Here is a 23,121-nt window from a genome sequence, read left to right as displayed (position 1 = left end):
CCAGAAGTCATAGGTTGGGAAATGAATCAATCACTGAAAAGCTTAATTAACTATTTCAAAATGTAACTTAGGTGCTGGTAAATTCACGAAGTGATGTGCCAAGTAGATGATTTCTGATGTTTGTCCTGCACCTGGGCCAGTACGGGTGTGGGTGTACAGGAGACACAAGCAACAGTAGAGAGTAGTTTTGTAATCCCTAGGGAGGGAGATGTTGCAGCCAACAGCACCCGTGCACAGACAAGTGGCATTTGAGCTATCTTGTATTCATGTACCTTAGGTTGTCCAAACTCTTAAATTTTCTTGAAATCCAATCTACTAAAAGCATTGACCTTCCCTTTTATACACAATTACTCAAAACATTAGCATTCTCTAACAGCTATTTGGTAAGGAAAGAGAATCGTGATTTTAATATTAGTAGAAGCATTGGCCATGCAATTCTAAGCAGAAACATTGCGAAAGGTGCTAGAAACTCAGAAAAAAAGGTTATACAAAGAACCAGAAGTAATATTGTTCTGATATGCATATTAGCATTAATGGATTATAATGTCACAAAATGTCTATTCAAACTGACTAGAGCCTAAATGAACTTAGGATATACAAAAATTAATACTATAGGCAAGTGAAAATGTCATTAGCAACAAAACATTTAAAATAGATTTGGTAATATATTAACTACTGACAGTCATTCTTGTTATACTGCTAGTAGAATAAGAACAGACAATTTTTTTTCCTTTTTTTTTTTGAGATGGAGTCTCTGTCACCTAGGCTGGAGTGCAGCGGCGTGATTCTGGCTCACTGCAACCTCTGCCTCCCAGGTTCAAGCAATTCTCCTGCCTCAGCCTCCCGAGTAGCTGGAACTACAGGTACGTGCCATCATACCCAGCTAATTTTTGTATTTTTAGTAGAGACAGGCTTTCACCATGTTAGCCAGGCTAGTCTTGAACTCCTGACCTCAGGTGATGCGCCAGCCTTGGCCTCCCAAAGTGCTGGGATTACAGGCGTGAGCCACTGCACCCGGCCAGGATGGAAAATTTTTAACCATATACCTTTTTTAGTAAATCTGTATTTATCTAAAAATATTTTTGGAAAGTAATAATTTCCTAGGTATCTAAATAAAAGTTCTCTAAGGACTACCTGTGTGGCAAAATAGGAACTAATTCTGCTTCTTATCTGCCCAAAGTATATTACATTGGGGCTGTGGATACATACCTGTGCTGCTTTTTTGTAGGCGTCTCATTCTCTGTCATTTCTGGCATGGTTACAGTAATAGGAACCTACAAAAGGATAGAAAGACACACCAGAAAGCTTAGTCATTCTAGAATCTTATAAAAATTGATCAATAGCCATTTGATTTGAATATTAAAATGCTAAAAAAAAACTGACATTGAAAAGCACTGGATTAGGTGTTGCAGATAGAAGTATAAGAAAATAGGATAAAAGTACTATAATTAGTAAATGTGGAAAATGGTGAATATCAAATGTGAGGTATAGCCAGAAAGTACTTGAGAAAACTTGAGTAGAAAAAATATCACTGCAGGCTTGGAAATCAAGAAAAGCTTAAAGGGGATGTGAATTTGAGCAAGAGCTGGAAAGATAGGTAGAACATACTTGAGTTGGGAGAGTATGCTATTTGTTCATGTGAAGTGTTATACAGAATTTAAACTAAAACAACGGTCCCCAACTCTGAACACAAAAAAACCAAACATGACAAGAACACAAACATGTAATATTCCATACATGAAAGCAAGCATTCATTCACTCACTCATTTGTTGGGCTTTAACTTCAAACTGCTAGAAGTCTCACATTATCATTTGAATGTCATTAAAATCTGGGCATGAAAATTCTATATATATTTCAATTATCAGGCTACTAAATAATACATGCACTATTGGAAAATATACATATATATAGGAAAAGGCCGGAAAGCAAATACATTAATATATTAATCATAGTTAAGTAAGGGTAGTGATATTTTGGTGATTTCATTCTCTTCCCCGACTTTCAAAAATTTCATAATGAAAGCTGTGATGCTTTTATATCCCAGAGACTGACAACTGTATTCGTCCGTTCTCCTGCTGCCATAAAGAAATACATGAGACTGGGAAATTTACAAAGGAAAGAGGGTTAACTGAGTTACAGTTCCACAGTGCTGGAGAGGCCTCTGGAAACTTACAATCATGGTGCTCTGTCACTTTTTGAACACTTTGCTGCTTAGAAATTTCTTCCACCAGATAACCTAAATTATCTCTCTCAAGTTCAAAGTTCCACAGCTCTAGGGAAAGGCAGAATGCTTCCAATTTCTTCACTAAAGCATAGCAAGAGTCACCTTTGCTCTAGTCTCCAAGAAGTTCCTAATCTCCATCTGAGACCACCTCAGCCTGGACTTCATTGTCCACATCACTATCAGCATTTTGGTCAAAATCATTCAACAAGTCTCTAGGAAGTTCCAAACTTTCCCACATTTTCCTGTCTTCTTCTGAGCCCTCCAAACTGTTCCAACCTCTACCTGTTACCCAGTTCCAAAGCTGCTTTCACATTTTCAGATATCCTTATAGCAGTGCCCCACTCCCAGTACCAATTTACTGTGTTAGTCCATTCTCACGTTGCTATGAAGAAATGCTCAAGACTAGGTAATTTATAAAGGAAAGAGGTTTCACTGATTCACAGTTCCTTAGGGCTGGGGAGGCCTCAGAAGACTTACAATCATGGTGGAAGGGGAAGCAAACATATCCTTCTTTACATGGCGGAGGGAGGGAGAAGTGGCGAGCAAAGTGAGGAAAGCTCCTTATAAAACCATCATCTCATGAGAACTCACTCACTATCACAAGAACAGCATGAGGGTAACGGCCCCCATGATTCAATTACCTCCCACTTGGGCCCCTCCCATGACAAATGGGAATATGGGAACTACAATTCAAGATGAGATTTGGATGGGGACGCAGCCAAACCATATCAGCAACCTTTCAAAATGAGTCTACCAAGTTGGGATACCTGCTGTGGTACACTGGAGGAGGTGCAAGTAGTGTGGTTTCCCATTTTTTTCTCCGAGAGAGAGAAAAAGTAGCAAGTATGAAGTCTGAAGTCAGAAAGCATGAGGAGTTTAAAATCTGTTTCTGCCACTTCCTAGCTGTCAGGTCTTGGGCAAGTTACATAACCCTCAGAACCTCAGATGCTTCATCTACACCATGAATCATAGTAACAGTATTACATTTTTGGATTGTTCTGAGCAGGGAATGAAATTTTGCAGGGACAGCACAAGACCATGTTGCCTAGTAGTAATAAGGATTTAATAAATGTTAGCTTTAAATGTTAGTGAGATATTTCAGGTTAACTTTAGCCCTAGGGAGGAAGAAGGGTCCTGGGAAATAAGCAGACATGAATGCAGGAAGGGGAAGACAGAAAGTACTGACTGAAGCAGCCTGTGGAGAAACGTGTCATCAAAACCCATGTCCAGCAGTTTATTCCTATTCCACTTTTTCCCTACCATTTGTGAAGTACCTATCAGCCTAAAAGCAATGAGCTCACAATAGGTAACCATATGGTGATGGTGGGGGACATGTAATTAAATAAATAAATGAATAATCCCTGTGACCTTCTCACCTAAGGGCTTGCAGAGTTTCTTCACTTTTGATTCCTGGCTTCCAATGCCTCCCGTTTCTGATCCAAATGTATCATCTTCTGCCAGAAGATGGTCTATGGGTTATGCTTTCTTCTTACTACACAAGAGAAAAATCAATGAATGTTTATAGTTGCGAGGTGTCCATTAGCACCACGTAAGGCAAAGGCTGACAACCTATGGCATGCAAGCACATTTTTAGTGCCACGAAGGATGATCCTGAATTCTCCCCACCACTTGAAAGCAAATCAATGCAGTTGCTCTCAAAAGTCACTTTCCTATTTGGTTACCAATGCTCCACTCCCACAAAGATGGTAGTCTTACAGCCAATAGATGGTCCCCAAGAGGTGATTCTCTGTTTTCTCTTATGCATGCTCATTGTCCCTTCGGTCCTTACTAGCTGCTGGTTACTCAAAGTCCTCCACTTGGGTCTTACCCTAACTTCTGTCCTCAATTCTAAAATTATCTTTCCTTCAATTTCCTACCTCCTACTTCTCTCTTGTAAGATTGCCTGAAAACTTACATAGGGACCTTCCCCTAAGGCAGTGACACTAGAAGACAGTCCTCAGACCTTTGCATTGCATGTGTTCTTTAAAAATGTAAATTTGGGGGCTTCATTCCAAACATGACAAATGAGAGGTCCGGGTAGGGCCCAGGAATTTGCATTTTCAACAATCTCTTTGGGTGATCTCCCCTCCTCTCCCTCCCCTCCCCTGCCTTACCCTCCCCTCTCCTTCCCTTCCCTTCTCCCTCCCTTCCTCCCTCGCTCCCTTCCTTTCTCTCTTTCTTTTTTGTTTTTGGTTTTTTAGGTACAGAAAAATTTTAGAAACTTCAAGAGAGGGATCTGAATTTTAATAAGTGCCCCAGGTGATTCTGATAGGAAAAAGTTGGAAACACAGGCAGTTATCTTTAATTGGTGAAAATTCAAGCATCTGCCCAATACCCTAGTTCCAATCTTTCCCCTACAGCCCTTTTGAAAGTCTGCAGATAATTTCACATATAATTAAGGGACATAAAGTAAAAGTTCTAGCTGTCTAAACATCTAGAATCTTTTTTTTTTTTTTCTGGGCTCAGTCCATAATAACCAGTATCTAAAATCTTAGAAAGTCAATGACACTAAGGGTCTATCACATAAGTAAACATTCTTTGCACTCAGGTGAAAGCCAGGAATTTAACTGAAAGAGGAATACAACTGTAAATCAAAATCATCCCATTTACCAAATGCCATTATGAATATCCATCTCAATGTAAAATTATTTAGAGGTCCAATGTTCATGCTATTAAAATTGCATTCCTGATGCTAAAAAAAAGAGCATCTATGGAAAGTAACTATACAATATTTTCATAAATCCCTGTCCACTTAATAATTAGCTTATTAATAAAGAAATTACATTTTAAATATATTTACATAACTAAATACAAATACACACTTTAAAATATTTAAAGTGTCATTAAAAATTTTTTTTAATTTTTAAAAATGTTTTTAGAGAAAGGATTTTGCTTTGTCATCCAGGCTGGTGTGCAGTGGCATGATCACAGCTCACTGCAGCCTGAAACTCCTGGGCTCAGGTGATCCTCCCACCTCAGCCTCCTAAGTAGCTAGGAATACAGGCACACATCACTATTCCCAGCTAATTTTTTGTAGAGATGGGCTCTCGCTATGCTGTCCAGGCTGGTCTCTCTCTCTTAACTCCTGGCCTCAAGTGATCCTGCTGTCTCAGTCTTCCAAAGTGCTCGGAGCCACTGCACCTGGTTCCATTAATATTTTGGCTGCATTAGTTTCTGAATGCCAAAGAATTACATTAGTAATCTCTGAATTATGCTTTTATGGAAGAACTATTCCTGACGTTAGTCAAACCCAGTGTGGTACTCAGATAACCTGCATCAAAATCGTATTTTTCAAAACTTTCTTCCTTGAGGTAAACCTTACATATAATAAATTGCATAAATCTTATGTATAATATTCAATGGTTTCTGACGAATGCACACAACTGCATGACCCAACCCCATCAAGGTACAGAACATTATCACCAGAGAAAGTTCTTTTTTTTTTTGAGACGGAGTCTCGCTCTGTTGCCCAGGCTGGAGTGCAGTGGCACAATCTCTGTTCACTGCAACCTCTGCCTCCTGAGTTCAAGCAATTCTCCTGCCTCAGCCTCCCTAGTAGCTGGGATTACAGGCACCCGCCACCATATCCAGCTAATTTTTGTATTTTTAGTAGAGATGGGGTTTCACTATGTTGGCCAACCTGGTCTCAAACTCCTGACCTCAAGCAACCCACCCATCTTGGCGTCCCAAAGTGCTGGGATTACAGGCGTGAGCCACCGTGCCCAGCCTGAGAAAGTTATTTCATGACCCTTTCAAGTCAATCCCTTCCCCTACTCCAGAAGCAAACCCTATCCTAAATTTTTTCACCATAAAACTTCATACAAATATACTGGTTGGGAATTCTTTTGTGTAAAGCTTTCATTAAGTATAATGTTTCTGAAATTCATCTAGTAGTTTGTTCATTTTTATTGAATTCATCTAGTAATTTGTTCATTTTTATTGCTGAGTATAAATATACAACTGCATGTGAATTTGTAACAGAGTTTGTTTATCTGTTTTTCTTTCTTTCTTTCTTTCTTTCTTTTTTTTTTTTTTTTTGAAACAGAGTTTCGCTCTTGTTGCCCAGTTTGGAGTGCAGTGGAGGATCAAGGATGCATCAATTTTCGCCACAGATATTGGCCTGTAGTTTTCTTTTACTGATGTGTCTTTGGTTTGGTATCAGGGTAACACTGGCTTCATAGAATGAGTTTGAAGTATTCCCTCCTCCTCTATTTTTCTTAATAGTTTCCACAGGACTGGTATTAGTTCTTCTTTAGATGTTTGGTAGAATTCCGCAGTGAAGTTATTGGGTCCTGGGCTTTTCTTTGCTGGGAGACTTTTAATTATGACTTTGATATCATTACTTGTTATTGGTATACTTAGGTTTTGGACTTCTTCATGGTTCAATTTTGGTAGGTTGTATGTGTCCAGGAATTTATTTCTTCTAGGTTTTCCAATTTATTGGCATATAGTTGCTTATAGTAGTCTGTAATGATCCTTTGAATTTCTGTGGTATCCACTGTATGTCTATTTCATTTTTTATTTTATTTGGGTCTCCTCTCTTTTTGTCTTGGTTTGTGGATTTTGTTTATCTTTTCAAAAAACAAACTTTTTGGCCAGGTTACGGTAGCTCACACTTGTAATCCCAGCACTTTGAGAGGCCGAGGGAGGCATATCACTTGAGGTGAGGAGTTTAAGACCAGCCTGGCCAACGTGGCAAAACCCTGTCTATACTAAAAACATAAAAATTCACCGGGTGTGGTGGCACATGCCTGTAATTTAAGGCTGAGGCAGGAGAATCACTTGAACCCAGGAGGCGGAGGTTGCAGTGAGCCAAGATCACCCGCCACTCCAGTCTGAGTGACAGAGTGAGACTCTGTCTCCAAACAAAAAAAAAAAGGTTTTGTTTTGTCAATCTATTTTATTGTTTTTGTTTTCATTTCAATTTCACTTATTTCTGCTCTGATCTTTACTTAATTTCTTCCACACTTTTGAGTTTGCTTTGATACTGCTTCTCTAGTTTCTTAAGATGTACTGTTAGGTTCTTTATTTGAAGTTTTTCTACTTTTTATTTTTATTTTTGAGATAGAGTCTCACTCTGTCACCCAGGCTGGAGTGCAGTAGTGTGATCTTGGCTCACTGCAACCTGCACCTTGCAGGTTCAAGCAATTCTCCCTACCTCAGCCTCCCGAGTAACTGGGATTACAGGCACCCACCAGCACGCCTGGCTAATTTTTGTAGTTTTTAGTAGAGACGCGGTTTCACCATGTTGGCCAGGCTGGTCTTGAACTCCTAACCCCAGGTGATCTGCCTGCCTCGACCTCCCAAAGCGCTGGGATTACAAGCATGAGCCATTATGGCCAGTCTGAAGTTTTTCTACTTTTTTGATGTGGGTGCTTTCATCTTATTACCACTTTTGCTGTATCCCATAGGGTTTTGTATGCTGTGTTTCCATTTTCGTTTAAGGAATTTTTTAATTTCCTTCTTAATTTGTTTATTGACCCACTGATCACTCAGGAGCATATTGTTTAATTTTCCTATATTCACATAGTTTCCGAAGTTTCTCTTATTATTGATTATAGCGTTATTCCACTGTGATCAGAGAAGATACTTGATATTATTTCACCACCATGCCTGGCTTTCTTTTCTTCTTTTTTTTTTTCGGACTTTTAGTACAGACGGGGTTTTGCCATGTTGGCCAGGTTGGTCTCAAGCTCCTGACTTCGGTGAGCCGCCCGCCTCAGCCTCCCAGAGTGCTGGGATTAGGCATGAGCTGTCACACTCAGCAAGATTATTTCAATTTCAATTTTTTGTTTTTTGAGATGGAGTCTTACTCCGTCACCCAGGCTGGAGCGCAGTGATGCGATCTCAGCTCACTGCAACCTCCACCTCCTGGGTTCAAGCAATTCTCTCCCTCAGCCTCCCAAGTAGCTGGGATTACAGATGCCCACCACCATGCCTGGCTAATTTTTTTGCATTTTTACTAGAGACGGGGTTTCACCATCTTGGCCACGTTGGTCTTGAACTCTTGACCTTGTGATCCACCCGCCTCAGCCCCCCAAAGTCCTGGGATTACAGGCGTAAGCCACCAGCGAAGCCCACCTAAAAATGTTTTAAGACTTTGTCCAGGCACAGTGGCTCATACCTGTAATCCCATCACTTTGGGAGGCAGAAGTGGGAGGACTGCTTGAACCTAGGAGTTCAAGACCAGCCTAGGCAATATAGTGAGACCCTATCTCTACAAAAAATAGAAAAAAGTATCCAGATAGGTGGCATGTGCCTGTAGTCCCAAATACTGCAGAGACTGAGGTGGAAGAATCACTTAAGCCTGGGAAGTCGAGGTTGCAATGAGCCATGATCATGCCACTGCACTTCAGCTTGGGCGACAGAGTGAGACCCTGTCTTGCAAAACAAAACAAAACCAAACCAAAACAAACAAACAAAAAAACACCACTTGCTTTGTGGCCTAACATAGGATCTATCCTTGAGAATGATCCATGTGCTGAGGAGAAAACTGTACATTCTGCAGCTGCTGGATGAAATGTTCTATAAATATCTATTAAGTCCATTTGGTCAATAGTGCAAATTAAGTCTAATGTTTATTGATTTTCTGTCTGAATAATCTGTCCAATGCTGAAAGTGAAGTGTTGAAGTCTCCAACTATTATTGTATCGGGGTCTATCTCTCTTTTTGATATAATAATATTTACTTTATATATCTGGGTGCTCCCCTATTGGGTGCATATATATTTACAGTTGTTATATCCTCTTGCTGAAATGTTCCCTTTAAAATTATATAATGATGTTGTCTCTTTTTATAGTTTTTGTCTTGAAATCTATTTTATTTGATGTAAGTATAGCTACTCCTGCTCTTATTTTGGTTTCCATTTCTATGGTATATCTTTTCCATCCCTTTATTTTCAGTCTATGTGTGTGTGTCTTTATAAGAGAAGTGCGTTTGTTGTAGGAAACAGATCATTGGGGTTTTTTCTTCTTCTTCTTCTTCCTCTTTAATCCATTCAGCCACTCTATGTCTTTGGATTGGAGCGTTTAGCCCATTTACATTCAATATTATTATTGATAGGTAAAAACTTACTCCCGCCATTTTGTTTTCTGTTTTCTGGTTGTTTTATGGTCTTCTCTTCCTTCTCATGTCAGTGTTTTTCTCTGGTGGTATGTTTTAATTTCTTGCTTTATACATTTTGTGTATTTATTGTATTTTTTTGACTTGAGGTTACCATGAGGCTTGCAAATAACATCTCATAACCCACTATTTTGACTAATGACAATCTAACTCTGATTGCAAAAACAAACTAGCCAAGAGAAAACTGATAAAAACTCTAGTTTTTATGTATAAAAACTATTATCTGGTTTTAAAAACTATAGTTTACTTCATGAACATAAGAGTAAACAGAAAATCTGAATTTTTTTTTTTTTTTTTACATCAGATACAAAACTCTACACTTAAATTTCATCCCGTTTTTTTTTTTTTTTTTTTTTTTTTTTTTTTTTTTTTTTTTTTTTGAGATGGAGTCTCACTCTGTTGCCAGGCTGGAGTACAGTGGTGTGATCTCAGCTTACTGCAACCTCCACCTCCCAGGTTCAAGCAATTCTCCTGCTTCAGCCGCCTGAGTAGGTGGGACTACAGGCATGTGCCACCATGCCCAGCCCAGCTGATTTTTATATTTTTAGTAGAGACGGGGTTTCACTATGTTGGCCAGGATGGTCTTGATCTCTTGACCTCGTGATCCACCCACCTTGGCCTCCCAAAGTGCTGAGATTACAGGCGTGACCCACCATGCCTGGCCCATCCCCTGCTTTTTAACCTTCTGATGTTTCTACTTATATCTTATTACACTACCTTTTAAAATGTTGTAGTTATTATTTTTGATAGATTTGTCTTTTAGTCTTCCTACTCAAGACATGAGTAGCTTACACACTATAGTGTTAAAATATTCTGTATTTGTCTACGTATTTACTGTTACCACATACCTTCAGACAATTTCTTATTGCTTGTTAACATCTTTTTCTTTCAGGCTGAAGAATTCCCTTCAGCATTTCTTGTAGGACAGGTCTGGTGTTGACAAAATCCCTCAGCTTTTGTTTGTCTGAGAAAGTCTTTATTTCCTCTTGATGTTTGAAGTGTATTTTCACTGGATATAATATTCTAGGATAAAAGTCTTTTTCTTTCAGCACTTTAAATATGTCATCTGACTCTCTTCCGGTCTGTAAGGTTTCCACTGAGAAATCTGTGGCCAAACATACCGGAAATGCTTTATATGTTATTTTTTTCTTTCCCTTGCTGCTTTTAGGATCCTTTTTTATCCTTGACCTTTGGGAGTGTGATTATTACCTGTCTTGAGGTAGTCTTCTTTAATTTTTCTTGGTGATCTATAACCTCCTTAGACTTGAATACTGGTATCTTTCTCTAGATTTGGAAATTTCTCCAATATTATCTCTTTGAATAAACTTTCTACCTCAATCTCTCTCTCCACTTCCTCTTTAAGACCAATAACTCTTAGATTTCCCCTTTTGAAGCTGTTTTCTAAATCCTGTAGGCATGCTTCGTATTTTTTTCTTTTGCCTCCTCCGAGTATTTTCATATAGCCTGTCTTCAAGCTCACTCATTCTTTCTTCTGCTTGATCCATTCTACTGTTGAGAGACTGATACATTCTTTAGTTTGTCTACTGAATTTTTCACCTCCAGAATTTCTGCTTGATTCTTTTTAATTATTTTAATATCTTTGTTAAATTTACCTGATAGGATTCTGAATTTCTTCTCTGTGTTATCTGGGATTTTGTTAAGCTTCTTCAAAACAGCTATTTTGAATGCTCTGTCTCAAAAGTCAGATATCTCTGCCACTCTGGAATTGGTCACTGGTGCCTTATTTAGTTCATTCAGTGAGGTCATGTTTTCTTGGATGGCCTTGATGCTTGTGGATGTTTGTCAATGTTTGTGCACTGAAAAGTTAGATATTTATTCCAGTTTGTTTTGTCTGGCTTGTTTGTACCCATACTTCTTCAGAAGGCTTTCTAAGTTATTCAACAGGAAATAAGTGTTGTAATCTAAGTCTTTGGTCACTGCAACCATATGTACATTAGGGGGCACTCCCAAGTCCAGTAATGCTGTGACTTCTGCAAAGGTACCACTTTAGTGGTCTTGAGAAAGATCCAGAATTCCCTAACATATCAAGCGGAATCTCTTGTTCTCTTCCTCTACTTCCCCCCAAGCAAATGGAGTCTCTTTCTTCATGCTGAGTTGCCTGGAGTTGGGGGTGGAGTCATGCAACGCTCCTGTGGATAAACCCACTGAGACTGCTGGGACACACCTGAAGCCAGTACAGTATTGGGTTTTGCCCAAGGCCTGTGGCAACTATCTCCTGACTATCACTGATGTTTATTCAAGCCCAGGGGCTCTTTACTGAGCAGATGATGAATCCTGCCAGGACTGGGTCTCTCCCTTCAGGGTCGTGGGTTCCATTCTGGCCCAGTGGGGGGTCTAGAAATGCACTCCAGGAGCCAAAGCCTGGAATCTCCAGGAATCTACTTGGTGCTTTATTTTATTGTGGCTGAGCTGGTACCTGAGTTATAAAACAAAATCCTCTTTATTCTTCCCTCTCCTTTTCTCAAGCAGGAGTCTCTCCTGATGGCCACCACAGATGAGAAATGTGCTGGGTTACACCTGAAATCAGCAGTTTTGGGTCTTGCCCAGGGCCCACAGCAACTACTGCCTGGCTACTGCTGATGTTTATTCAAAACCCAATGGCTCTTTAGTCAGCAGGTGGTGAATTCTGCCAGGAGTGTAGCCTTCTCTTTAGGGCAGTGGGTTCCCTTCTGGCACAGGGTTGGTCTAGAATTGTCATCCAGAAGCTATAGTCTAGAATGGGGGCTTTATTTTACTGTGGCTGAGCTGGAATCCAAGTTGCAAGACAAAATCCTCTTTACTTTTCCCTCTTCTCCTGGAGCTGCAAGCTGTGATGTCTGGAGTTGGAGGAGTGGTGATGCAAGCACTCCTTTGGCCACTCCACCTAGTATTTCACTAGGTCGTGTGCACCCCATGTTCACTGGTTCCAAGCCCATTGCAGCACTAGGACTTGCACAGGAATTGCAGGCCTTGTGGCCTAGACTGCCTTTCAAGTTCATTTAGAACACCAGAGCACTTTAGCCCTCAGTGGTGGGGCTAGCTGGAACTCGTGTTCCAACTGATAGGATGGAAGACTCCCCTCTGGCAAGGGCTGGTCTGAATGCTCCCTCTGTGGGCATCAGCTCAATTCTGCCCTGCGCTGCTTTCCACTGTGACAGAGCAGCACTGAATTCCAATGAAAAGTTGCACAGTCACTTTGCTCTCCCTCCCGCAAGCACAGAGATTCTCTCTGCATGGCTGGAGGAGGGGGAAAGGGTGGTGTAGGCAATTCAAGGCTGTCTTTCCTACCCTCTTCAGTGTCTCCTTCCTTGATATGATGCTAAAACTAGGTACTGTGATCACTTACCCGATTTTGTTTTCTTTGTAGAGACAGGGTCTCACTATGTAGAGCAAACTGGTCTCAAACTCCTGGCCTTAAGCAATCCTCCACCTCAACCTCCCAACCTGCCAGTATTACAGGTGTGAGGCACAGTGCCTGGCCACCTGATATTTGGTTCTTATGTGGATAGTTGTTCTGCAGCATGCGGGCAATTGCTGGAGGGTTCTATTCAGCCATCTTGCTCTGCCTCATCCCCTCCTCAGTGCTTGTGATCTATACATGACATCTTTCCCAGCTTTTCAACAATAATTACAGTAATTCTTATTTTCCTACTTTCTTATTCTTTTTGTTACTTAACTAGATTTTTTCATTATGCAAATGAAATATGCTTGTATTGATCTACTCAGATCATACCGAAGGAGTTGTGAAAAGAAGTACTCTTTTCCTCCTTAAATTTCCTGTTAACACTATTCAAGTATCTATTTCTATATTACGATTTTCCCCTTTTTGTCCTTTATTTTTTGGAAGTGAATACTAAGTCTAGCCCACACTCAAAGTGAGGAGAATTAATCTCTACCTCTTAGAAAAAGGATTATGTAAATATATTTATAATTATTCTGCAAGGAAGATCTGTCACTTCTCCCCTATTTATTTATTCAATAATTTATTTATATCAGGATGGACTCATGGAGATTCATTGTATTCTTCAGATCACAATTCAATGCTAGGGTTAATATGTTGTTCAAATTGTCCACACATTGGCCATTGGGTGCTCTTTTGGATTAGCTGTTGTGCCCTTTATGCACACACGGGCGCGCGCGTGCGCGCACACACACACCCCCCCTTTCTAGCACTTCCTTACTTTTTGGTACTACAAGATACTCCAGGCTCATCTTGTGTTTCCCCTGCCCCACTCTTAGAATCAGCTTTCCATTCAAGGAATTTTTGTTCCTTTCATTGGAGAATGGAATTTAGAAACCAAGATCTAGGTGCTGCCTGTTCTCATTGCTACTGGGGTATCACTACTTCCAGGCCTTCTCAGCAGACACAGCTATAATGTATGTCTATTAACCCATGTATAGACATAGATCTACATTTGCCTCTGTATCTATCTGTATTTATATTAAAATAAGCATGAGTTTATACTTACATCTCTGATTCTAATCTAGCACCACAGGGCTCAGTATAGTCTTCCCCCCTGCTTATTTGTAATATCTTTCTGACAGTGAGAAATCTGGCTCCCAATATCTACAATTACTTTTACTAATTTCCTCAAACCTAATAGCCATATAAATTGGTTCCAGAATGCTAACTCCACTCCTCATAGTCCTTTTAAGGATCAACTGACATCATACACATCCAAGGTCCTTTAAGGCAAGAACAACTTTGTTCTTTTATCCGAAGGGCTTAGCACAATACACGCACAATGTGTAACTCAAATGCTTATTGAACGAACGATGGTCTTCTGAAACTAGTATAGCTAAATTTATACAAATGTAAAATATTATTATAATCATTAATAAGTTTGCTTTGTAGTATAACTGTAAAACTGACTCCAGGGTCAGCTAATTCAAAGTTTAACTCCTTGGTCTTAGGCTAGTTTCTTGATCTATGATCACCTACCAGTAATGTTTTCTCCTCTGTTACTGAATGGCCCTCAGTGCCATCTGCAGGGAAGGCCCCCCCATCTTTTTTTTTTTTTTTTTTGAGACGGACTCTCGCCCTGTCTCCCAAGCTGGAGTGCAATCACGTGATCTCGGCTCTATGCAACCTCTACCTCCCGAGTTAAAGTGATTCTCCTAAGGCCTCAGCCTCCCAAGTGGCTGGGATTACAGGCACTCACCACCACGCCCGGCTAATTTTTTGTATATTTAGTAGAGACAGGGTTTCACCATGTTGGCCAGGCTGGTCTCGAACTCCCAACCTTGTGATCCGCCCACCTTGGCCTCCCTAAGTGCTGGGATTACAGGCATGAGCCACCGCACCTGGCCAGAAGGCCCATTTTGAATTCACACTCAGCAAACCTAGTCTGTCTCTCATCAATTACTCCTAGAGCAGTGGTTCTGAAAACTGAATACTCATCAGAATCACCAGAATTCGTTTCCAGAGACTGGTTCGGTATACAGGATATAGTGTTCTTGAGGGCAGGTATTTGAGTGTGTTTCATTCACCGATGTACTCTAAGTGCCTAGAATCATGCTAGGCACATAAGTGAGTAATCAACAAGTATTTGTTGAATGAAGGAATGAGTGACTGAGGTGAGGTGCAAGAATTTTTCAAAACTCCTGAAATGATTCCAAAGCACAGCCACTGAGGTCATTAATACAGATGCTGGTCGGGCGTGGTGGCTCACACCTGTAATCCCAGCACTCTGGGAGGCTGAGGTGGGCAGATCACGAGGTCAGGAGATCGAGACCATCCTGGCTAACATGGTGAAACCCTGTCTCTACTGAAAATACAAAAAAAATTATTCGGGCGTGGTGGGGGGGGTGCCTGTAGTCCCAGCTACTCGGGAGGCTGAGGCAGGAGAATGGCGTGAACCCAGGAGGCGGAGCTTGCAGTGAGCCGAGATTGTGCCACTGCACTCCAGCCTGGGTGACAGAGCGAGACTCTGTCTCAAAAAAAATAAAAATAAAAATACAGATGCTGTTAAGCCGCCACGTACCCTTCACCTCACATCAATGAATGAAATTGTATAGTAAATAGAAAAAGCCTTTGATGTCAGACTTAGGATCACATCTCAAAGCTGGCAGGTACTGGCTATCTGATTTTGAAATAAGTACCCTTTAGAGTCTCAGCATCCTCACATTTAAAACTGGGAGAGTCTCACCAGCTTCTCAGAGGACTGTTACGAGTTTACATGATGATACATTTTATGGATCTAGCAAAGTGCCTGGTACATAGCAGGTGCTCAATACATGTTAGTTGTCTTTCTTCCATTTCCTCCTTAATTTACTGAGAAGATAGAAGCCAAGTCATCTGGTCCAAGTTCCTTAACTGGATTCTACATTTACCATAAATCCTATAAATCTATAAATATATCATTTCAGGCCTCCAGGACTTCTTAATTATTTGATCTAAGAAAAGGGACTTTATATTTGATTCTTTTCTCTTTAGCACTTTATTTTCTCTCTTAACCATCTCTCCTTCCAAAATGCAAGGATTTTCCGCATGTTAAACAAGAATTTACTGCCTTTTCTGCCTACAAGTCTATTTCTCTCCCCATGTTCCTGTGAAACTTCTCACCTCTCCAACTTGGCCAGTGTCTCCTAAACCTTCTGGCTGCTCCAGCCAACCACAGCTGCTTCCTTGGAGGTCAGGGGCTATTTTTCACCAATCATAGATGATTTCCCTCTTGGCAGGATTTGAGGCTGCTGATCTCTCTCTTTCTTGAAATTCTCTCTCCTAGGTTGTCTTTCTCCTCTCCTATTATGCATCCTCTTTCTCTAACATGGACACTTTTCTTTCTCCTTTGAGTTCCAAGGTTCAACGCTCTCTTCTCTTTTTCAGGTTTGCTTTTTCCCTACAAAGGTCCAAACTGTTTCTGTGTAAAAGCCTTTATGTTTTTGTAAGAAAGCTACCTTTCAACTCTAACTTTGCTCCAAATCTCTCTTCAGAACATTGCATTTTGAACAAATTAACAAGTCTGTTTGGAATGTGTTAAATTCCCTTTTCTCTTAAGATATGTATTTCCAAGTTCTCCATTTTATCAATGACACCAAAAGTTTAACCTGGCTCTAGACCCAAAAATAATCTTCATATCTTCTCACCAAATCCTATCAATTATTTTCATAATGCTCATCTCTTCCCCTTTGTTATGACCACCTTAGATTAGGCCCCATTTTACACATGTCTGGCCTTAGGCAGTCTTTGTTATTGCCCTCAGCCTTTCTCCCATTTGATGGAGTTTATGCCCCAATGTCTTACAGTCTTTTCAATTCGGCACATTTACCATGTCCTCTCCTGCTTCAGAATCTACAGTACTATTTTCCATGATCTACTGCATCACATCCAAACTCCAGGTCTTGGCATTCATGACTGTACCTTCTTCACTGGCAGGTCTCACCTACCCACTTCCACCTAGCACAACACACATAAAAGGAGGGTTTTCTAGCTAACCATGCCATCTACCCTTCCCTCCTCTTCAATTCAGACAGGTTTATCCCTGTGCACCTTATCAGCTAGTTCACTTTGTGCTAAATCCATGCCATTTTCCCACTGAAAGGACCTTTCCACTTTGCTCTGTTTATCCAAATCCTACTAACCCTTTAAAGTCCGGAGCAAGTCTATCCTCCTCTATAAAATCTTTCCTAATATTTCTAGCAAAACTAAACCCTCTACCTATACTATGGACTCTATCACTCTCACTACTTAGTAAACTTCTTATAGAATATCCCTTTTCTTTCATATATTATTAATCCCTCCTTCCCTCTTTGTACTTTTCCATTAAAAATATCCTTATTCAGGGCCAGGCACAGTGGCTCACACCTGTAATCCCAGCACCCTGAGAGGCCAAGGGAGGTGGATCACTTGAGCTCAGGAGTTTGAGATCAGCCTGGGAAACAAAGCAAAACGCCATCTCTACCAAAAATACCAAAAATTAGCCAGGCATGGTGCTGCAAACCTGTAATCCCAGCTAACCAGGAGCCTGAGGTGGGAGGATGGCTTGAGCCCAGGAGGCGGAGGTTCCAGGGAGCCAAGACTGCACCACTGCACTCCAGCCCGTGAGACAGAGTGAGACCCCATCTCAACAAAAATAAAAATAAATCCTTATTCAATGTTTTCTATGTAAAAACCTAAAATGATTTTTCTCCTGATCTTGCAACTCCCTATAGGTGTCCCCATTCTTCCTTCCAACCACCAGTCTTCTTGAACAAGTTGTTTATACTTACTACCCGCCCTTCCTCACTTCCTATTCACTCTTCAACCAGCTGTTACCTGACTTTTATTCCTAAAACTGCTTACACCAAGCTCACCAAAAGACTTCTGCACTGCCAAATCCAACAAACTTTGTAAGAAATCTGTTGTTTTGGCCTTCTGACAATAATATCCTGCCTTTGCTTTGGAGATCTTCTCTGTCCCATTCCTGAAATCTGATGGGACCATCAAACACGGGCTCACCTCTGGGGTGGGCATGCGGCTAACTAAGAAGACTCCCTGCACAAGCAGGAAAGCTTGCTGAGGCTGAGTTAGCCCCATAGATCCTTGTGATCCTGGGAGCTTCTGTTTTCCTGGCCTTCCCAAGGCTTCAGTATTCTATCTTCCTTTCTTTCTGTGAGTTTATCCAGTATCCATTTGCTGCTTAAGTTAGCCAAATTCAATTTCTATGGTTTATAATCAAAGAGAAATTGGTCCCTCAATTGACACAAAGGTAGATAGTAGTGACACCACAAATTTCTTCTCCCTGTCTCCTTCACTTTGGTTTCTGCTGTTTATGGAATTCCTGAGAACTCTTCATTATCCTCTTTAAAGCTTTCTCTGACCCCTAGAGCAGTGGTCCCAACCTTTTTGGCACCAGGGACTGGTTTCGTGGAAGACAATTTTCCCACGGACAGGGAGTGCAGCGGATGGTTTTGGGATGAAACTGTTCCATCTATCTCACGCATTAGATTCTCATAAGGAACGCGCAACCTAGATCCTTTGCATGTGTGGTTCAAAATAGGGCTCGCGCTCCTATGAAAATCTAATACTACCACTGATCTGACAGGAGGGTAGCTCATCTCCTGCTGTGCGGCCTGGTTCCTAATAGGCCATTTGGGGACCCCTGCCTTAGAGGTTAGACTAAAACCCTTCTTCATACTCCCAAACATCCTAATACTCCACAATGTCTTAACATGAAATACAATCTGTATACTTACTAGTTTTCACCACCAGACTATAATAAATTTCATGTTTGTATCCTCAACAATTAGCACTCAGTAATTGAGTAATAAATGTCTGCTGAAAGAAAATCTTATCTTTCCTTTTTTTTGTATTAATCATTACATCATATATTTTACGTACTTATGTTTAATTTGGCATCTAATGAATACTCCATTGAGTTCCTTAAACAATCCTCCCAATAAGTCTAAAAAGTTCTTATGAGCCGAGACCACCACTTACTATTTCTGTATTCTCTTTAGCACCTAACAGCGTTGGGCACATAGTAAATACCCAATAAATACTTGGTGAACTGAATTAAAAACACAGTATTAGCACACTAATAGAAACAACTTATTATGCCCTACTGATCTAATTAAAAGATCCGGCCTTCTGAAGTAGTGCAGTTGTCCCCATATGGAAATTTTAATAAGAAAAAGAAAAATTATCCAATTGGACAGTTAACCACGTTTCTCTTAGCAAGAGTTCCATAAGTATTTTATGAATAATAAGTGTACACCTTTACAGCACAGAGTAAAAGACTCAAGACACATATATGCCTGTGCATAATGGAAGGAAGTTTACATATTTAAGGGGTCTGTCACAACTACAATCACTTAGATTCTACTAACCTTTAACAAATCTATAATGGGAGTATAGGACATAAAATAGTTAATAGCAAAATCAATTGATGCCAAATCAACTTATGTTCAAGATGTATATGGCTATCTTTTTATAATATATAACATGGCAGTCATTTACTCATTCAAGAACATTTATTAACCGCCTAGTAATCACAAATGCAATGTTAGGTCCTAAGAATACAAAGATAAAACAGTTCCTATGTTGGTGGAGCTCTATTTCTGCCATGTTGCAATGGTATTCAAGAATATGTGAATGGTACCCCCTGGAGTTGCTCAACATGGAGGCCCTGGTTAGCAGTATGGTGGGGAAGGCACGAAAACACATACTTATGGCAATGTGCTAAGTGCTAACACAGAAACAAGTACAAACTGTTATGGGGCCATGGAAGATAAATAACCTACTAATGAAATCAAGAAAAGATATGAAAAAAAAAAAACCAGATGTCTATAGATGTCTATACATGAATTCAGTGCTAGTTAAGGTATGAGGAAGCTACTAACATACATCAGATGAAATCAAACCTAAAACTATGGTTGCAGGAAGAGTCAGAAGGGTTCCAAACCAAACCAGTCCAACTTAAAGAAAACCACTGCAGAAGAGATGAAAAATAAAATATTCCTTATCATTACATTTGAGAACAATGAAACACACAGAACTTAAACTGCCACATACTGTAAGCCTAAAGAGAATCTTTTAAACATGTAGCATAGAAGTTCAAAGGCAGTCGATCACTAAGAACTAGAGTAAGCTGCCCAGAAAACTTTCATAAAAGTGTAATTAGAACTATTGTTGGCAGGAGGGAGGAATAGAGTAAAGGTGTCCATACCCTGAGAAAGGTCAACATCTTTAGCAAAAGCAGTGGGGGGAAAGTTGGACACATGAGTGAAGCCTGATTTAGAAAAGCCCAGAACACAAGCTTAGCTTTTGGACACTGTTCTAGTCTCATGGGAGTTCTTAGCCAGGGCTACTGAACAGAATCACCTGGAGAGCTTTAAAAAATATGCCCAAGGCAGAGCTTTACTCCAGATCAAAAATAAGAGAATTTCTGGGGGAAGTGGCCTGGGCATTAAAACTTAAAGACACAGAAGGTGATGCTCATGTACAGTCTGAATTGAGAACCACTGGGCTAGAGAACAGAGAGGTAAAGCATGACAGATATGACTAAGGCTCAAGATTGATTTAAGACCCTGTTTATAAGCAACAAATTTGAGCTGATAACCTGTTGAAGCTTATCTTCTAACCTGAGTTAAAAATTCTCAGTTTTCTTAGTGTTTCTTTTCCCTTGTTGACAAAGCTAAGCTCTGAAAATAGGAAAAGTACCCATCAATTTCTCATACATGACTGGTTCATTGAGTGTAAGGTCTACAACTTTAGAATTTTACTTCCATGATGTTCCATAGACGACTAACCTAGCAAATAAGTACTTCAATTCTAAGCTGCTCTTATATCCCTGCAATGCACTCCTTTTATATTAGAGAATGTTCTAGGCTGCTTCCAGATTTTGCAAAACTCCTAAATACAGAGAGATCCCAATACCTACGTACATCTAAGTCTTTTAGCTTAGACCAGGTGTGTCCAATCTTTTGACTTCCCTGGGCCACTTGGGAAGAAGAATTGTTTTGGGCCACCCATAAAATACACTAACACTAATGATAGCTGATGAGCTTCAATAAATAAATAAATAAATATCACACACAAAAATCTCATAATGTTTTAAGAAATTTTACAAATTTGAGGCCGGGAGCGGCGGCTCATGCCTGTAATCCCAGAATTTTCGGAAACCGAAGCAGGTGCATCACCTGAGGTCAGGAGTGTAAGACCAGCCTGGCCAACACGGAGAAACCCTGTCTCTACTGGAAAAAAAAAAAAAATAGTTGGGCTGGTGGCGTGCGCCTGTAATCCCAGCTACTCAGGAGGCAGATGCAGGAGAATTGCTTGAACCCAGGAGGCGGAGGTTGCAGTAAACTGAGATAACACCACTGCACTCCAGCCTAGCCGACAGAGCGAGACTCCGTCTCAAAAAAAAAATAAAAGAAAGTTTGCGAATTTGTCTTCTTGTCTTGGGCTACATTAAAAGCCATCCTCAGACGCGGGTTGGACAAGCTTGGCTTAGACTAAAGCAAAACTGCTTTAAGATTAAGTATTCATTCTTGCATGGATACATTACTTCTGCTTTCAGAAGTGCCATTACAATGTATTTTACTTATTTTGTAACAAATACTTTGAGTATAAAGAGAAACAACACATGTATCCCAAACAACAACTCTATACTATGTTATTAAACAAGAGTCCTGTGAGGGAGAAAACAGTCATCAAGGTGAATGGAGAGTAGGACAGCCTGTTGATCCTTTAAAAAGTAAGTTTGTCTGTTTGGTTTTCTTTACAAAAGAGCAAACCTGAATATGTTTCAGGATCCACGTTACTCACCGTAAGATTTATTCAAGAAATCTGTACGTTGTTTATAGGTAAGGAAACGTCTTCTTTACCTACACAGTTGGCCACGAGTGTCTTGTTTTGTGTGGTGTTAGGTTACTGTATCTACTTGATGGTAAAAATGTTATGAGAACGGAAGTTGAAATTCTGCACTTTGGTTTATGCAGTCTCTTATTTCCAGATAAAGTTAATAAACGCAAAGGACCATATCCCAATGTAACGGGGAGGGTTGGGAGGACAAGCTTCAAGAACGAGTGGGGTGAATTCAACTATCAAAATTGTAAACATGAACAAGAGCCCAGGAATCTTATGTTTCATCCGGATACAAGAAAGTAGATTTCAAGAGTTGGTCATTCACTTGCACTGCTTCTATTCAGAAAGCAAAAGAAAGCCTTCTAAAAAGAAAACACAAGCCTAACACTTCGACAGAGAGGTGAGAGGGAAACAGCAAGCCACATGAGTCTGACGAACGGGTACGAAAGAAATTCAGAGGGCGAGCAAAGAAGGGGAATGAAGAAGACAGGAAAAGGTGAAGGAGGCGGGCAAAGGCCATCTGGTGTGAACCTGGCTGCCCAGCTCTTTATGCACTCAGGGCAGCGTGGGGCCCCTCTCGCCCCGAGCGCATCTACGAGTTGGGGCGCAGTGCGAGCCCCCCACGGGCCTGGCAGCCGGGGACACAGGGCGGGCGGGAGAAGAGGGGTGCGCACGCCGCGGACGCTGGCACCCCACGAGGTGCTGCACGCAGGGGTCCCCAGGAAGGAGGCGCACTTTAGCGCAGCCCTGGCCTCTGGGAGCAGGAAGGGGGTGGGTGGAGCTGAGCCCGGGGCCGCCCCCCGGAGCCGCCCCCGCAGCCCCGGCCCCCGCCCCCCGCCCCGGCTGTCAGTGGCCCCCTCCCGCAGTCACTTACCCGCCGGCTGCGCGGTCTCGGCCGCGGTGGCGGCGGGGACGGCGAAGACCCCCGCCTGGGTCATGATCCCAGGAGGGGAAGGCAGGAGTGTCTGACCGTCTGGACGAATCTCTCCGTCCGCGGCCGCCGCCTGCTCCTCCGGGGCTGGGGGAGCGCGGGCCCAGGCCCTCCTCTCCCCCCGCCCCCGCCGCCTCTTTTTACGGCCACCGCCGCCGCTGCGAGCCCGAGCCCTCAAGGCCGGAGACCCGGCAGCAGCGCGGCCTCAACTTTCCCAGCCCCCCTCCCCCCGCCCTTCCCCGCCCCTCCCGCGGCCGCAGCTCGGCAAGCGAACAGCCTACCCTGGGCGCGCCGCGCTCCCGCCTCTGTCACTCAGCCCGCCAATCAGGCTGCGGGAACGCTGCCATGATAGCCAATAAGAAGACAGAATACCGTAGCGCTAGGCTTAGAGGGCGGGAGGAGGCGGAGAGAAAACCAAGGAGTGAACGGAGTTCGGGCGGCCCAATGAGGAGGGCCGGGGGGCGGAGGTGTGCAAGTTGGGTTGAAGGAACAGGAAATATTCTTAAAGGTAGAGTGACGGACAGGAAGGAAAGCCAGTAGATGAATGGGAAAGA

General features: G+C 41.6%; 1 protein-coding gene across 2 annotated transcripts in view; it reads right to left on the bottom strand.

The window, feature by feature from the left end:
- The window catches only part of USF3 (upstream transcription factor family member 3), a 43,724-nt gene extending 20,941 nt beyond the window's left edge, over window positions 1-22,783 (bottom strand). Inside the window, exons 1-3 of one of the 2 annotated variants that reach the window (XM_015129883.3) lie at window positions 22,511-22,783; window positions 3,602-3,717; window positions 1,210-1,274 (exon numbers count right to left, since the gene is read on the bottom strand). In XM_015129883.3, the coding sequence (XP_014985369.3) occupies window positions 1,210-1,256 (47 nt within the window). In that variant the 5' untranslated portion in view covers window positions 1,257-1,274; window positions 3,602-3,717; window positions 22,511-22,783. The remainder of the gene's footprint in view (window positions 1-1,209; window positions 1,275-3,601; window positions 3,718-22,510) is intronic. The other variant, XM_028844612.2, reaches the window with a different exon arrangement.
- Between the last annotated feature and the right edge of the window lie 338 nt (window positions 22,784-23,121).

The sequence above is a fragment of the Macaca mulatta genome, chromosome 2 (assembly GCF_049350105.2).
Source record: "Macaca mulatta isolate MMU2019108-1 chromosome 2, T2T-MMU8v2.0, whole genome shotgun sequence".
NCBI classification, from domain to species: Eukaryota; Metazoa; Chordata; class Mammalia; order Primates; family Cercopithecidae; genus Macaca; species Macaca mulatta.
This window is presented reverse-complemented; position numbering and strand designations above follow the sequence as displayed.